Source organism: Thunnus maccoyii, chromosome 21, assembly GCF_910596095.1.
Source record: "Thunnus maccoyii chromosome 21, fThuMac1.1, whole genome shotgun sequence".
Classification (NCBI taxonomy): Eukaryota; Metazoa; Chordata; class Actinopteri; order Scombriformes; family Scombridae; genus Thunnus; species Thunnus maccoyii.
In genome coordinates, this window is record NC_056553.1 from 12,626,527 (window position 1) to 12,644,620 (window position 18,094).

At 38.0% G+C, this 18,094-nt stretch overlaps 2 protein-coding genes across 2 annotated transcripts; both read right to left on the reverse strand.

The window, feature by feature from the left end:
• Positions 1-4,539: 4,539 nt before the first annotated feature.
• LOC121888071 (cystatin-B-like) lies at positions 4,540-7,789 on the reverse strand. The gene is made up of 3 exons (XM_042399344.1): positions 7,659-7,789; positions 6,690-6,791; positions 4,540-4,922 (listed from the first exon to the last, which is right to left on the reverse strand). Exons 1-3 carry the CDS (start codon positions 7,722-7,724, stop codon positions 4,794-4,796), a joined length of 297 nt encoding a protein of 98 aa, XP_042255278.1. The 5' UTR covers positions 7,725-7,789; the 3' UTR covers positions 4,540-4,793.
• A 5,652-nt stretch (positions 7,790-13,441) lies between these two features.
• Positions 13,442-15,597, reverse strand: LOC121888072 (cystatin-B-like). The gene is made up of 3 exons (XM_042399345.1): positions 15,464-15,597; positions 15,232-15,333; positions 13,442-13,757 (listed from the first exon to the last, which is right to left on the reverse strand). The coding sequence occupies exons 1-3, from the start codon at positions 15,527-15,529 to the stop codon at positions 13,629-13,631; spliced, it is 297 nt and encodes a 98-aa protein (XP_042255279.1). The 5' UTR covers positions 15,530-15,597; the 3' UTR covers positions 13,442-13,628.
• Between the last annotated feature and the right edge of the window lie 2,497 nt (positions 15,598-18,094).

The window sequence follows — 18,094 nt, forward strand, 5'->3', positions numbered from 1 at the left end:
AGCTTCATATTAAACTAATGGATAAGTGGTGTCAATATTCTCATCGAACGTGCAGCATAAAAAGCAAATAATTGTATTTCTCAAAATGTCAAACTTTGCCTCAATTAAATTGTAATGTTGGTTTATTCAAACATTCAAAGATTAGGAATGTTTTGATGGCAAATATGTCACAATAAAATTAGAGCTGCATTACTTATACATATATACTGGTTACATATCTTCCTATTAAAGCAGATGATTGAGCCGGACCTGGTATGCAAATCAACCTCTGTAGTATTCATTTGTACAGTAGTTATTTGACTGTGTGCAAATTTTCAGTTTTAACAACATTTTGGTTCAGAGAACATGGACAACATATCAGAAATACAGAAATAAAGGCAGTCAGCAAGTATTGGCTGACCTCCCTGTAAACTTCCTCATTTGGCCTGCGTATTTTATAAGGTTATGCGCACTCCCAATTTATTGGAATAGGGAGTGTACTCTTCCAAATGTCTTCCTCATTTGGAAATCCACAGGGAGTTCAACTTGCTGACCTGCCTGTGAAGTTTATTTTGTTCCCACATGGCTAAGCCTGAGGGATCAATCTCAGTACAAATGGAGTAGCTGTAGCAATACACAACATGCAATACCAGTGCAAGCATAAAGGACATAAGTGCAAAAAACAAAAAACATACAGTACACAGCTCCACATACCATACAATACAATTAGACCAACTTTTGTGTATTTATCAGCTGTACATCTTTGGGAAAGAAGCTCCGATATTCTGTCCTGCCTCCTATTGACCTGCACCTCCTGTCAGAGGGGAGACGCTGAAGCAGATAGTGAGCTGGATGGAGAGGGTCATCCGGGATCTTGATTGCCTGTGAGATGATGCGCTGTGTGTATATGGAGTCCAGCATGGGGAGATGGCAGTCTATGAGCTTTAATGCTCTGGTGATAATTCTGTCTGTTTTCTTTATTGTGTGCTTAGATTGTGTTTCCGTACCAGACAGTAATCAATAGTGACAGGATGCTCTGGATTATTGCTGTGTAAAATTGGACCAGTAGATTTTGCCTGACTCTGTGTTTTTTGAGTTGTCTCAGGAAGTAGAGTTTCTGTTGGGATGTTTGCATTTGATGGTTAGCGCTGAGGTCACATTTCAGGTTATTGCTGGTGTGTGTGCCAAGAAACTTGAAAGAGTCGGTTACTGTAATTGGTTGGTTGTCTATGATAATAGGTTCTTTTATTGATTGTTTTGTTCTGAAGTTGATGTTCATATCAGTAGTCTTTTTTTCATTCAGGACAGGTAATTTCCCCTGCACCAGTGGACTGACTTCTCTACCTCCAGCCTATAAGCATCTTCATTGTATTTTGAGGTCAGTCCTACAATTGTGGTGTCATCCACATATTTCAGAATCCTGATGGTGAGGAGGGAGAAGACAAAGAAGAAAGCAACCCTGTGGCACCCCCGCGTTGTGTTTTACAGTCAATCTGTCAGATCTGATTTTGTTTATTACATTTTTTTTATCTGACAAAACCAACATTTTGCTCATTCAGGGTCAATGAATCAACTCTAATTTAATGAATGAAAGAAATTAATTAATGTATTGACATTTGCTGTCAGTATCATTGGAAAAGCACTGTGTATATTCTGTATTATTTGCCCTGAAAGTCCTCAGCCTCACACCTATTAGCCTGAGCTTAAAATAACACTCCCTTTAAATTTAGTGGGCAGATACCTAACCACTATCATGGTCATTCAGTAACCTTTGACCTAAACATTTTTATTACTAAACCTACCTTGACCCCTTTTTATTGTAGGTCCCTATTATAGAAACTTCCTCCCCTCTGAATGACAGTTAGAGTTACAGCATCATTTTTAGGCTGTGGGGTCATGCCTTTATAGTGTTGCATAGCTGTGACTTGGAAATTTGAGGTTATAGTGATTTTATACATTAGAGCCACACAAGTAAGAAAAGTGCGATAGCAATGGCTTAGGTTAGAACACTGGACATTTCATTAAAATCCCAGAAATAGGATGGAAATCATTATTTCCTCCTCTCAAGGCAAAAATAATTCACAATTATAAACACTGCAACAAAAGTGACTTTATTGTATGAATATGAAAGTAATATCAAAGAGCTAAGAGAGCTACAAAGCAAAGTGCAAACTTATTTTATTCTTTTTTAAGAACAAAAAATCATATGATTAACCCTTGTCATATCATATGTTATCATATGATTTTTTGTTCACAAGGTGTCACAAGGTGAAGCTAACAAGGATGTGACTGTGACTGTCCAAGGATTGACAAATCCTGCTAAGTTGCATGCAACGTTACGTGTTATTTAGTTATTTTAAAAGTTTTCAATTTTGTTATGCACATTGAGGATTACTTGAAAAACATTCAAAAGTTGAAATGATGTAGAAAAAAGAAAATAGACACACAAAGAAGCACAGACAAACATTTCATTATCTCTTTAGTTTATGTGAGAGCCCCTGAATGAGGAATATAACTGTGACTGTGTGTTTTAAGCTGAGTGCTGAGAATATGCAGCCTTTGATACCGCAATAATTATAGATGTGTATAGTGGAATCACTTTTAAATAATGTATAAATTGATTGTTTAAAAAGCATTCAAATGTTGTAAAATGTTAAGTGTGTTATTAATTTACACATTAATTAAAACTTCATTGCTGAGTTCAAATTCAGCTGTTAATGTGATTCTCTCACGGATTCATACCATATAAATCAAACACCTCTCCTTTACACGCTCATCAGTCATTAAATTCATGGTTCACCACCAGAGCAGTTGGTGATTCACTGAGTCAACAACAAATGAATACACAAGCTTAGCCTGCACCTTAAGGCCGATAAATCAATCATTTGTTGTCATAATGGTCCATTGTGTACCTTTGTAGTAATATTTACTCTTTTTGTGACTGACAGCTTGTGTGGGTGGAAAAAAGTGCAGAATCACATCACTCCTCAGGTGTTTAAGGCAGACAGCATGTTCCCACCCTGTGAAAAATGCTGCATTGCATTGCATCACTGGCATTCCAAAGAAATCAAGCTTTGGGTGTGGTGGCCTCCGAGTGAGAGAGGTCGACTTAAATTCCACAACCTTGAGCAAGGTGCTTGACGCATTGGAGGTGACATCATACTGTGGCTTAGCTGGATAGTTTCCACATTTGTTCAATTGTAAAAAAAAAAAAAAGAGAGCATTGTACTCAGTGATACATGACTAGATAAGTAAAGATTTTTTTAATTTCTTGGAACCTACAAGAAAAGTATCAAGTAGATTTATTGACATGAAGGTCAACGGTTTGTCTTGCTGCTGTTAGGCTGCAGGTTTTCCAAACCTTGTGACAGTCACTTTTATATATAAACAAATGTCCGTTACATTCAAGCTCTTGCCAAATGAGTTCACATGATGCTGACTAAGTCTATCACCACTAGGTAAATCTCTTTGTATTTCACAGTATACAGAGTTTTTAAATCTCATGTCAGGTGCAACATTCCCGCGCCAGCCGTTTGGCTGTTATTCGTGCAGCTCTTCTAGACTTTCCAAATGTTATCAGACCCAATGGATCAAATCTGATAGTGAAACAAGTAATTTTAAAAAAAAAAAACGTTTTTGGGTCGATGGACCATCAAAATATATCCGTTTTTACCAGCCCTCTGTGTCAGGCACTTAAGTGGGCCACTTCAGGCAACGATGCGGCACTGCTGGCCTTCTTCTGGCTGGATAAAATGGATCTGAGCCTGAAATGGCCCACTCGTAAAATAGCAAATATGGCCCAAATATCCCAAATCAAACGTGGGCCTCTTTTGGTAAAGATGCGGTACTCTCAGGTTTGTGTATTCTGGATATGAACCAGTTCTGGTTTATCTGCTTTGTTCTTGGTTGACATACATCATTGCTGTGGCTTTCTTGTGGCCCAGATATGTGAAAGAGGAGCAGGAAACCCAAGTGCCATCATTCCACACGGTATGTGGGCCAGATGAAAGTGCCAAAAGTGTCAGGTGTGGGCCTGGTCTAGGCCACAACAATTTTGCTATCTGTGCTGCCAGAGGGGGGAGACAAAAGTCCCGCACTCCAGCTTTAAAGCAAAAAAGAGGGCAAGAGAAAGTGAGTGTGTCAAACCTCAAGAATTTTAAGGTAGTGTTTAAGGTGCTTAAGGCGTGGCATGATGGATGTCAGGTTGAGGATTTAATACCTACTTTATACCATGTTTCATATACTCCAATGATACTGGCAGTAAATATCTATAAACAACACTTTCCCTAACCTCAAAATAAAGACTATCAGGACCTTATTTTTTTAACAAGACTGGAGCAGCTTCAGGAGGGACTTTGTCATCTTAAGATCCATAAATCAATCAAGAACATTGAGCAATGTCAACAACATTTAACATAATCTTACGATAGTGAGTAGACTGCAGTTTGTCTTCATTGCTTTTGTGCAAAAATCTCTTTGTCCAACCCTTTTTCATCAAGACATACGCTCTGGCATGCAGCCATTAAAAATCAGAAACCACCACAGAAGGAAAAACAACACTTAACAGAGTCACAGCAAATTTGATTCATTTATGAATTCATCTTGTACAAAATTGTTCCTTCTTGACAAACTATCATCATGATCAGTATCATCATACAGTATGTTATTACATGTCAGTAACGAGAACTGCATATAACATTGTTTTTATATAATGATCCAAGACAAAAGAAGCAGAGCATTTTGATAATAATTGTTTACAATAAGACGGCAGCTTGTAGGCACTGATGGGGTGCTTTGCTTGGTTTGTGATCCGATCAGAAGTACTCAATAGGGTCGTGGTGGCTCTTGGATTGCTGCATATCAGTCAGCTCCAGGTCTCCTCCGTAACATGGGAGTTTTTTGTAGACACGGAGGTGAACATGATCGTCTCCACCCACATGCACCTGCAAGGAAAAAGTCAAGTATAGGCAAAGTTTCAGGACTGCATTAGTCACAAAGTGTAGCCAGGTAACTAGTGTTTTGCATGTTATTACGTTTTTCTTTTGATTTTATTTTTCCGTTTTGCCTGGTAGGCAATTTGGACACTCCCCAAACACACTTGAGGCGCATCACACAATCCAGAGAGATGTGTGGGTTTTGGACAGGCACTGATAAGCGCTCTGTTGGGACAGACGAGAGCAGGACCTAGTGTGGTGCGGGGTGTGGAGAATAGCAGAAAACCACTTGGACATCCAGCACGGCAAACAACTAGGCAGGCGTGGATGACGCAGCCAGTGACTCAAAGGAGAAATGGTAAACTATCGGAAAGTAAGGAGTGCGTACCGAGGACATCTGAAAGGATTGGGGACAGTCTCTCTAACCACGAAGAGCGTGCCAGTAACTGGACAACACAGATCCTTTCTTTAGTGCAAGATATGTGATTAACACAAACTGAATGCAGAATAAGTGATTAACATGAGAACAAATATGACACGGGACACGGTACAAACGGGAGAGGCAAAGAAGACCAGACAGTAACCCCATGAAAAACATCTCTGGTTGGGTGCCAGGGTGAAACCAGGATGAGTCAGGACAAAGTTTTTTTTTTCTCTCCCCCTCTCCACTCCTATCCAACCACATCTTTTTATAGTTTGTTTGCTTGTCTCGCTGCACTCCCCTTTCTTTCCTCCTCCCCCTTCCTTGCTCTCATTGCTCTCCCCTGCTTTAGGCCGCTCCTAGACCTGTTGGAGATTGATGGCCTGTTGCAGGTCAGATATCCTTTAGAAAAGCCCCCACCTCCGTTTTCAACAGATTAACAGCTGAAATTAAACTAAAATCCAAACTCCAAAGAATAATGTTTGTATTACTCCTATGTACACCAGCTAGTCCCTAACTCCGTCTGTCTGCCATTTGGTGTTGACAAGCATATAGTGGATTTTTAGAGCTTTTTTGCTGTGGCTGGAAATTACGTTATGAGTCTGAGAGCCGTGTGACCCAACCAAAACAGTAAAGTTGCGGCCAGAAATCCAAAACAATGAGCTGAAAGAGCTGAAAGCTCAAACGACGAATTATCACTTGATACAGCAGTTGCTTTCCACTCTATAGCTACTTTTTTGCTTTTTGGTGCATTTTGTCAAGTAGGGCTGGACAATATATTGATATTATATCAATATCGTGATATGATAGATATTGTTTTAGATTTTGGATCATTATATGGTGATATAGCATAAGTGTTGTCTTTTCCTGGTTTTAAAGGCTGCATTACAGCAGAGTCAGATAAGTTTTTGAACTTAACAGACTGCTCTAGCTGTTCTATAATTTGCCCACTTAGTCATTATATCCACATTACTGATGACTATTTATCAAAAATCTCATTGTGTAAATATTTTGTGAAAGCAAAATATGATGTTTGAGTTTGTCAGTATCTTCCAGCCCTACTGCCAAATGACAAAATGCAAATGCAAAATTCAGAATTGGCTATAGAGCTGAAAGGAACTGCTGTATCAATTGATAATTATCTGTGGGTTCATCACCATACTAGCAATCCCTTTCACATGCAAGTAGTCTGTTTTATGTGATCCATTAAAGATATTGATTATATTGGCTAGTAGCTTTATATCTCATTCGATCTCATGGATCTGTTGAGTTTATACGCACAAGATTAAAAAAGCATTCAGCATTTTGGGGGCTTTATATGTCCTATTATTTTTAGCCACATTAATGATAATTACCTTTATGAAGTAGTTGGTCCCGGCCACCACCTGCGACCTGTAACTCTTGGCGTTGAAGACATCATAGGATTTTCCTGCTTTTTTCTCTGCATGGGGCTTCATCTGAGTTATAATGAGGTGACATCAACATCAAAATGACACACAGTCCATGTTCAATGTGCAGAAACTGGAGTTTTCAGATTGTGGTCAAGCCAGCTGCCACATCATTTCCTCCTGCATGTACACATGTGTTATTATGGTAATGAGGTTTTTCCACTTGGAAGAACTGAAAATTGCATCGACAAAACGCGGTTCGCCATCACTTCCAAAAAATACACTATTTACTGTTCTAAATGCCAAATAAATTTCACTAACTCTGGATTTCCAGAACGTTTCATGATGGAATTACAGAATAAAAGCCTTTAAAACATATTATACACTAAAACATGATGTTCTGCTCAGAAATTTATTAAAAATAAACTGTTTACAATCAGTAATTCCACTTCCCAGAGGACCCCAGGTAGCTGCACAAAAAGTTTCAGAGCATTTCACTGTGGAATTTTAGAATAAAGACCCACCAAATATGTTATACACCAAACAAGATTTATAAATTAATAATATAAATTTAATAATTTATGAATTAATTAATTGTATGTGCAGCCACCTGTATCAGAGAGGTCAAGGCTATACATTCAAATGTCACAGTGAATACTCCTGAGTCATAACCTCCTTGGTGAGCCATTTCACTTTCTGAATCAAATCCTAATATTATAAGTCGACTGTAAAGTAAATTAAAGTGACAGAAAAACACGTTTTGTTAATGGATTATTCAATTCTACCAGGTGAAAACATCTCATTACCGTAATAACGCGAGTATATGCGCAGAAGGAAAGAATGTGGCTGCTGGCTTGACTGCAGTGTTTTCAGGGAGCAAAGTGGAAGTGCAATGAATTTTTATTTTTATTTTTTAAATCCCTATTTTCTACTTACGCTTTGACAGATCTCCTGAACAGCTTCGTCTGCAGGAGTTGACGGTTCAAGCCCTCCACATAACATTGTGACAGTCTTCACAGGTCAAAATCAGCGAATGACTAAACTAAACTGACGGGAAGCGCCCAGGTTGAGTCAGTAAATCATATGACGCTGTATTCTGGAGCGTACCATCAGCGTAAGGGTGAGGGGGTGTTTTATTAAATCATGTCAGAAACCGGCTAAAAACAACAAATAAAGTCTGTGATTTAAAAAATAACTACACAAACTACAATTTATATTTCCAGCGTAAATCATTTAAAGTATCAGAGACGGGAAGTTTGAAAATATATCTGAACATTTCTCTTTGTTCTCCCTCTTTAAAGGTAATGTGGATTAGTCTGGGGCTGGGCTGTGTTTGTAAATCAGCGCCGGTTTGACGATTTTGAGAATAAGTCACTATCACCTAAACAGCTTCATCAGCTTCCCTTCTTTCTAGTATTTCCTCTTTTAACATTCATTTATGCTGTACAGTAGATCTATAGTTTCCTGTACTGCAGCAGGATTAAAACCCTCCTTGTAGTCCAGTTATGCTTTGAAAAACTTTCCACAAGTTCACTTAACAGGTTTTGTGACTGTATAGTGATTTATATATTGTGGATATTATGCAAGTGCATTGAAATCAAGTCTGTCCCTATAGGCGTTCATTGGGCTTAACACATTACTGTCTGAAAGCCATGATAAAAGTTGAATAATATTGTAATAAACCTTGCTTTAGGTATGAATATTAAATACTGGACTGGCTGAAAAGCTACCACTGCCACCACCTTTTTCCCCCTGATATGGTCCGGTGTCAGAGATCTGAGAACATTACACACTGACCACAATATACAGAAAATATATAGATTTTATTTGACAGAGATGAGTTCATCAGACAACAGCTTATCCTCGGTCCACTCTTCTTAGTGGACCGAGGATAAGACTGGCCAAGCTATAACATACCACTTGATTTCACACTACTATGGGGTGTGCGGATTGAACTAACCGAGACAGTCATGTACAAGCTCCGTTCCCAGACCACAATCCTGCTCTCTCGGCTCTCCTTTACCAGTTCGCCACCTCCACAATCAAGGCCAGCTGAGACCAATCAGCTCACAGAGTCTCTGTCAGCGGCAACAGATCAGATATGGTGAAACCCATTAGTCTTTAATTAATTGTCAGCACCGTCACAGAACATCACAACCCAACTTCACTATAACGCTCTGGATGGACAACAAATTATATCTGGTGGACATTGACTCATGGAACTGTTTATGTATCTGATCAACGAGTGGATTTCAAGGAGTAAAAAAGAAAAACAAATCCTTTGATGCATGTTTACAGTGGACCTGTTTGACATGATAATTATTTGGACTGATGGAGCCGTTTGTCACGATTGAATGCATTTGTTCACTGCAATATACTGGATAGTTTAACGCTGGTATGAAGTACAGTCCCAACCTTTGAGAGCTCAATCAATTTCCACCGCCTGCTGATATAACGTTACACAGCCCCAAGTGTCAAGTGTGCTCACCATTGTATGAAATGCTGATGTGCATTGAATTCTACGACTGATTGTGTGCATATTATTGTGCTTTTGAATTGTTGATAAGACAAGATGTTGATCAAACATGGAAATGTTGTTGAGGTTGTTGAATATGAAGAATTTAATCCAAATGTGCTTGAAGAAAATATGTCTGGTACAGAAGTGAATGGTGCAAGCAAGCCAAAGGAACATAAAGAAAAGAGAGTGCCCAAACTAACTGAAAAGCTAAAATTAAGCAATTAATAAAAAGAAGAAGTGCTAAATTAAAGCAGTTGGTGATGAAAAGAAAACAAATATGTGGAGTATGATAATCTTGGGATTATTCTACAGCTGTATGACTCCTTTACTGAACTTCTTGGAGAGTTTAGTAAGTTACAATGCTCAGTTTATGAATTGCTTTCAGAAGAGGATAAAGAAAATGATCACATGCAGTGGTACTTACCAAAGGTTGCTCAGTCCCATGAATTTAAAAATACAATAAAAAGATGGATACAAGACGCAACAATACTTGTACAAGAACAGCAAACCATAGAGAAAACAGAAGAGCAAATTTCTGTTGTCTCTGTCAGGATAATAAGCAAGGATGGTCAGAGCAGTGTAAGAAGCAATAGATCTTCTACAGCCTCGTCTTCCAGACATAAGGTTAAAGTGGAAAGAGCTGCACTCTTGGTTCAAGCTGAAGGTTTTAACAGGAAACTTGCCCTTGAAAGAGAAGAAGCTAAGATGATTCGAAAGAGGGCAGAAATAAAGGCTAAAAAAGAAATGCCAACCCTTGAAACTGCTGCAAATGCAGAATTCAAAGCATATGATGAGATGGATGGACGGAGCAGTGTGTATTCAAAGCAAAAGGAGGACGTTACAAAACTTGAGTCCACTTTGGATCATTATGATGGCAAGGCAGAGGAGGAGGAGGAGGAGGATGATGGTGGCGATGATGATGGAGATTTTGTAGATGATGGTGGCATGAAAGGCAGCCATATTGCTGCAAATTGGCCTATACCTTATTTAAGTGCCTCCTGTGGTCAGCAGCTGCATGCACAATCCTCCAAGATGAAATTGCATTGAGGATAAAATAAATAATGATTGTGACAGCCTGTTTCTTTTTAAGCTTAAAAAGAAAGTTTCTTAAAGCCACCAACTTTCACCAGGAGTACAGAGCCTTCCTTGAAGATGTCATCAAAAAGGGGCGTGCTGAAATGGTGCTATGAAATCAGCTGGTACAAGAAGATGGCAAGGTGTGGTATTTTCCCCCAGAATTGTAATCAGAGAGTCAACCGATATTAATCAATGGAGACATATTAACAGCAAAGCTAATCCAACGTCTACCATGGTATGACCGCTGAGGCATTCCTGAAGCATGATGTTTGCATAAGCAGCCCTCAGTTCCCTCAGAGGAAGAGTGGCCACACAGTCTTGTGGATCTTGGTTACGTCTCCCATGACGACCCTGAAATCAAGAGGGAGAAAGTCACAGCCAATGTAATCCAAAAAACAGAACCAAATGCAATTAACATGCTCATTCCCTTTTCTCAACATGGACCAAGCTCCAAAGAACAGTAGTGTGGTTCCTCCACTTAAAAAATCCTCTTACACATCTGAGAAACAGAAGAAAGGAAGTAACTGCTAAGATACAAGACAAAGAAAAGGACCAAGCAAAGCAAGAAGAAATGATTTAAATTGAAATGAAAGCTTTTAAAAGCTCCATGGGAGTACAGACTCTTGCCTTGGCAGACCTGAAGTTAGCACAAACTGCAATTGAGCAGTTATGTCAAGCACACAGCTTCCCAGAAGAAGTTGTGAGTTTGCAGAGTGAAAGTCAGAGTGTAGAAAGACAAAGCTCAATTTTTAAACTAGATCCCAAGCTGGATCAAGGGATACTGAGGGTTGGTGGAAAACTGAATAAATTGACTAGGTCTTAAGAGACAAAGCACCCAGCCATCCTACCAAAAAATCAACACGTGTCAAGATTCATTCTTAAGCATATTCACAGGCAAATAGGATATACTCCTCAGTGGATGCGTACACGGACAGCTGCGGACAGCTGCGGACACCACAGACACATAGTACTTCTGTTTATCCTACTTTCTGGAGTCCATTTGGAGGATGCGTTACATACACACACAGTAGATTGGCGTCTACAGGAAGACAGTGTTGTAATTTCAGCTATGGTGGATGGAACAACATGTTATTGGGTTTACAACAGAAATATTGGATCTTTTGTGCCAATGCACTGTCCAGAAAATTAATCCACTGTGTAATATGTAGGCACCTACATGGTAATGTTGGTGAGCAGAAAATGGCAAGGAAAGATCCACTCCCGATTTGCCACCATTTACTAAAGTCAGTGTTGACTACTTTGGCCGCATTGAAGTCAAACGAGGCAGGAATAGAGTGAAACAATACAGAGTAATTTTCACGTGTTTGGCCAGCCATGCAGTACATCTGGTCCCCAGCCATACACCTGCCAAGTGTGGAGGCAATTGGATGAACATTTCAAGAGATACATGAAGGACATACATACATACAAACAACAGGCAGACAGACAGATAGATTCCTTTAGTGAAGAGTTGTTTGATCTGTGGAGGGCAGCAATAACCCGTCATTGCTGCTGCAACCAGAAGAAGAACCTTTAAATGTCCAGCTGGGACAACACAGGTTGAGCTGTCTTACACAGTGCATTATTTTTTATATAATTAATTTTGATTCAAACATAGGCTATATTTTCATTTTCTTGATCTATCTATGGAGGACCACAAGGGTCACGGAAATAGTAACAAAGTATTTCTTTAATTACTAACTAATTGTACAATTAAAACAGATATTAATAAATTAGTTTACAAATCAATTAATTAATCCATAAATAAATAGACTAAAGTACAAAGTAATTGATATTTTAATGGGCAATAAAAAGAGGAATTATAAAAAGAATTTACAAATGAAATAATCATCCATCAATAAATTGTTCAAATTAAAAAGGGATTTACAAAAACCCTTTAAAATAGTCAATAAGTACATCATTTAAAAATACATTAATGAATTCCTAAATGAAAAATGGAATTTCAAAATCTATTGCAGTTTTAAAAAGAGAAATAAAGAACTGAATTCATAAACTGAATTAAGAATACATGTTTTAATCAGGCATTTAAAAGCACAATTCCCTTTCCCATTTGCATCTTCATTTCCTTGCTGCTTTTCCATTTCCTATTACCTATTGGAAAGTTCACTATTTGGTGGAGCTGTTAACAACTCATAGACATCTGAAATGTGGCCCTGACTACACACTGCTTTTTGTAAAACATCAAAAGCCAAAAACACTGGAAACCACTGGTTTCATCTTTAACAATGTGTTGTATTTTAAAAGCTTGTTATGTTATCCTTTGTGTTAAATCTTTATCTGAAAAGTAACTAAAGCTGTCAGATAAATGTAGTGGTGCAGAAAGTACAATATTTCCCTCTGAAATGTAGTGGAATGGAAATATAAAGTAGCATCAAATGGAAATACTCTAGTAAAGTACAAGTACCTCAAAATTGTACTTAAGTACAGTACTTGAGTAAATGTAGTTAGTCCCTAACTTTGTCTGTCTGCCATTTGGTGATGACATGTAACATATAGTGGATTTTCAGAACTTTTTTGCTGAAAACAATCTGCTGTGGCTGGAAATGACGCTATGAGTCTGAGAGAAATGTAGTGGAGTGGAAGTATAAAGTAGCACCAAATGGAAATACTCAAGTAATGTAAAAGTACCTCAAAATTGTACTTAAGTACAGTACTTGAGTAAATGTACTTAGTTACTTTCCACCACTGGTAACACTTTTGATTAAAGCCAAAAAAAAGGTCAAGAGGAAGTGGGTGCATCAAACCTCAAGAATTTTGAGATAGTGTTTAAGGTGCTTAAGGCTTGGCATGATGGATGTCAGGCTGAAGATTTAATGCCTACTTTATACCATACTTCATATACTCCAATGATACTGGCAGTAAATATCTATAAACATAGACAACACTTTCCCTAAACTTGAAATAAAGACCATCAGGTCCTGAATTGATTTTTTTTAACCAGACTGAAGCAGCTTCAGGAGGGACTTTGTCATCTTAAGATCCATAAATCAATCAAGAACTTTGAGCAATGTCAACAACAATTTAGTCAAAACGTAATCTTACGATAGTGAATAGGCTTCAGTTTCAGAAACCACCACAGAAAGAAAAACAACACTTAACAGAGTCACAGCAAATCTGATTCATTTATGAATTCATCTTGTACAAAATTGTTCCTCCTTGACATATTCCTATCATCATGATAGGAGAACTGCATGTAACATTGTTCTTATTTAATGAACCAAGATAAAAGAAGTAGAGCATTTTGATAATAATTGTTTATAATGAGGCTCTTTGCTTGGTTTGTGATCCGATCAGAAGTATTCAATAGGGTCGTGGTGGCTCTTGGATTGCTGCATATCAGTCAGCTCCAGGTCTCCTCCGTAACATGAGAGTTTTTCACAGACATGGAGGTGAACATGATCGTGTCCTCCCACATGCACCTGCAAGGAAAAAGTTAGCAAAGTTTCAGGACTGCATTCACTGACTTTTTGGCCATTAGAGTCAGCAGAAACAAGCTGAAGATACATCAACATGATCTGTCTAAACTGCTATGGCAAACTTGTTAGCGAACAGTCGCTTATTTACAAATCTGGCAAACACAGAGCAACATCAACATTCATTTGGAGTCTAGCTTGGGCTCACTTAGTTAGATGAATACAAGATATTTTTGTGATCACAGAGGTGTTTACTGTCTTCTCAGGATGTGAATATCTTTGCCTGGAGTGAAACCTACGATTTAATCCAGTACCTCCACAATGAACTAAGAGTACAGCTCACAGAGAGGAAGAGTGGAACCACATTTGTAGTTCTCTTTCTGAAAGGCTGGGCACAGTTTGAGAATGTTGGTTTCACTCTTAGCCAAGATGTTTTCATCCTGGGCAGACTGAAAACACCTATATGATCACTAAGTTCTGATGCACAAATCTGTTTTCAGTTTTTGGATTCTCTGATCTTTGATTTTTTTTTTTTGAAATACTGGATATTTTGAATATTTATTGAAATGAAACCATGTGAGAAGTTTAGAGGGGAAAATCACTATTTGGTGGAGCTGTTAACAACTCATAGACATCTGAAATGTGGCCCTGACTACACACTGCTTTTTGTAAGATGTCAAAAGCCAAAAAGGTTGGAAACAATTGGTTTAATCTTTAACAATGTGTTGTATTTTAAAAGCTTGTTATATTAACCTTTGTGTCAAATCTTCATCTGAAAAGTAACTAAGGCTGTCAAACAAATGTAGTGGAGTAGAAAGTACAATATTTCCCTCTGAAATGTAGTGGAGTGGAAGTATAAAGTAGCATCAAATGGAAATACTCAAGTACAAGTACCTCAAAATTGCCTCAAATAAAGTACAGTACTTAAATAAGAGAGTAAATGTAGCTGGTCCCTAACTTTGTCTGTCTGCCATTTGGTGATGACATGTAACATATAGTGGATTTTTAGAACTTTGCTGAAAACAACCTGCTGCGGCTGGAAATGACGCTATGAGTCTGAGAGCTGTGAGACTCAACTAAAACAGTAAAGTTGCGGCCAGAAATCCAAAATAATGAGCTGAAAGAGCTGAAAGCGCAGTTCCTTTCCACTCTACAGCTACTTTTTTTTGTTTTGTTTGTTTTTTTGCATTTTGTCATTTGGCAGACTGCCAAATAGGGCTGGGCAATATATTGATATTACATCGATATTGTGATAGGAGACTAGATATTGTTTTAGATTTCATGATATTTGATTTTGTTCATATCACCAGCCCTGCTGCCAAATAACAAAATGCAAAATGCAGAATTAGCTATAGAGCTGAAAAGAACTGCTGTATAAACAGATATTTTTATCTCATATGATCATGCTAGAGACTAAGTAGCTTATTACCATTCATGGATCTGTTGAGTTTATATGCATTAAAAAAACCTCTTTATTTACCTTTATGAAGTAGTTGGTCCCAGCCACCAACTGTGACCTGTAACTCTTGGCCCTGAAGACATCATAGGACTTTCCTGCTTTTTTCTCTGCGTGGGGCTTCATCTGCGTTATAATGAGGTGACATCAACATCAAAATTACACACAGGCTGTGTTAAATGTGCAGAAACTGGACAATTTTCAAAGAGCAAAGTGAAAGTGTAATAAATTTTAAAAATACCTGTTTTTTACTTACGTTTTGACAGATCTTCTGAACTGCTTCGTCTGCAGGATTTAACGGACCAAGCCCTCCACATGACATTGTGACAGTTTTTAGAGCAGAAAATTAGCAAATAAATGAAGTAAACTGACTGTGTCGGATCTGGAAGCGCTCAAGTTGTCAGTGATTCATATAACTGTATTCTGGAGCGTACCATTAGCATAAGGAGGGGCTGTTTTATTAAATCATGTCAGAAACTGGCTAAAACAACAAATAAAGTCTGGGTTGAAAATAACCACACAAACTAAATTTTATATTTCTAGTATAAATCATTTAAAGTATCAGAGACGGAGAGTTTGAGAATATATTTGAACACTCCTCTTTGTTCTCCCTCTTTAAAGGCAATGTGGGTTAGTCTGAGGCTGAGCTGTGTTTTGATATAACAGCTGATTTGGAGATTTGGAGAATGAGTCACGGATCACCCAAACAGCTTTATAAGCTTTCCTTATTTCTAATATTTCCTCTTTTAGTCATTTATGCTGGAGAGCAGATGCACAGTGTCCTGTACTGCAGCAGGATTAAAACCATCCCTGTAGTCCAGTTATGCTTTAAAAAACTTTCCACACATTCACTGAACAGGTTTTGTGAGTGTTGATGTTAATTTTCTGTCCAGTTCCTCTTGTAACACAACAGCTGTGACAGTGATAATCACTCAACAGGCCAGAGGAAATTACTTATCAGGTCCAGTGGTGGAAAGTAATTAATTACACTTATTTAAGTACTGTACTTTATTTGAGGCAATTTTGAGGTACTTGTACTTGAGTATTTCCATTTGATGCTACTTTATACTTCCACTCCACTACATTTCAGAGGGAAATATTTTACTTTCTACTCCACTACATTTATTTGACAGCTTTAGTTACTTTTCAGATAAAGATTTGACACAATGGATAATATAACCAGCTTTTAAAATACAACTCATCGTTAAAGATGAAAACATTGGTTTCCAACCTTTTTGCTTTTGATGTTTTACAAAAAGCAGTGTGTAGTCGGGGTCACATTTCAGATGTCTGTGAGTTGTTAACAGCTCCACCAAATAGTGATTTTTCCCTCTAAACTTCTCACACGGTTTCATTTCAATAAATGTTCAAATGATCCAATATTTCACCAAAAATCAAAGATTAGAGAAAAAGTCCAAAAACTGAAAACAGATTTGTGCATCAGAACTTTGTTTTTTCTTCTTTTCTCTCCCATTAATCATCTCAAAACCCCTCAGATTTATCTGGTGACCCTTTGGAGGGGCCCAACCCATAGGTTTGGAACCACAGGACTAAACTAGCTAACTGTATATAAAGTAGTTCAAACTAGCTCCACCTCCAGCAGCTACAACAGTAACATGCTGCTCTAACACTGATGCTTCAGTATTAATAATCTAATGATGTCATATATAATAATATATCAGTCAGAGGGACCAAACCACTACTTTTACTGCAATACTTTAACTACATTTTAATGCTAATGAGTTGAGAGCAGTTCCACCATTGATTTTCAGATTGTTACATTTACATATTTGTTAGTTACAAATTTGTTACAAATTTTAGTTTTTCTATGTGTAAGACTAAGATTTATTTTGTGACCCCTTCAATGGGTGCTACCTTCCAGGTTGGGGAGCCCTACTTGTGTTTCAAAGTCTGATGAACAAAGAGAGTGTCCACATACTTTTGTGCACCTTTGGGCCATTTTTCATGGTTTGTAGTAAGTACCATAGCTACAGTTCTGTGCTATTTTAGATAAGTGTGCTTCTTACAACATCCACAAAGAGCAGTTTTTCAATTTCAGGTTTTTTAAGAGCCTTGATCTTAGTGCCCAACACCAGTGCCTGAAACCTGACTAGTGGCTGAACAGGGACATGTTTGTTAATTTATGTGCACAATGTATAAATAGAAGATAAAATGAAGTGCAGACAGACAAAAATCCAAAAGGCTTATTGTGTGGTTCCCCTAGAAGAGTGTCAATTTCATGTGCAAACCAGAATCTACAAAGTGTGTGGCATTTTGATCGACTTAAAGGCTCAGTAATATCTTTTGATCAAGCTCTCTGTTTATCTAAACACCCACCTGGCCTGGAAGACATCTATCATCCCCATCATGCAACCTACAGTATTTTTCCAGTTCTAGATAAATGAATTCAATCTTACAGATCAATGGAGACAAACTATCTTACACAAACTGGACAAAACTGGCAGGGAGATGTCTGCCTGACTGGATAGGGATGCCAAACTGCACATGGGAAACACAATTAGGACATCTCTTGGACAAGTACGACAAATCCAGGATCAACTGTGACAGAAAATCTTCATCCTGATTTCCATCTGACAGGATGAGTAGATCCATCAGTGGAAAACTGAATAAAATACCTCCAGTTCTATATTCAGCCACCTGACCCAGGTAGGCTTTTGTGTTGAATCAATTCCTGCTGAGACCAATAAAGAGTCCCTGGCAAGATGTGCAGCAAGACAGACAATATCAACTAGTTTTTACTAAATTCGTCCAGAAGTCATTTTGCAGGGAGCAGATATTAGTAGTCTGGTTGAAACAATAAGTAAAAGCCTTTAATCAAGTTGACTACTGCACTGATATTTTTTGAGCTTGTGATCCTTTATCGCCA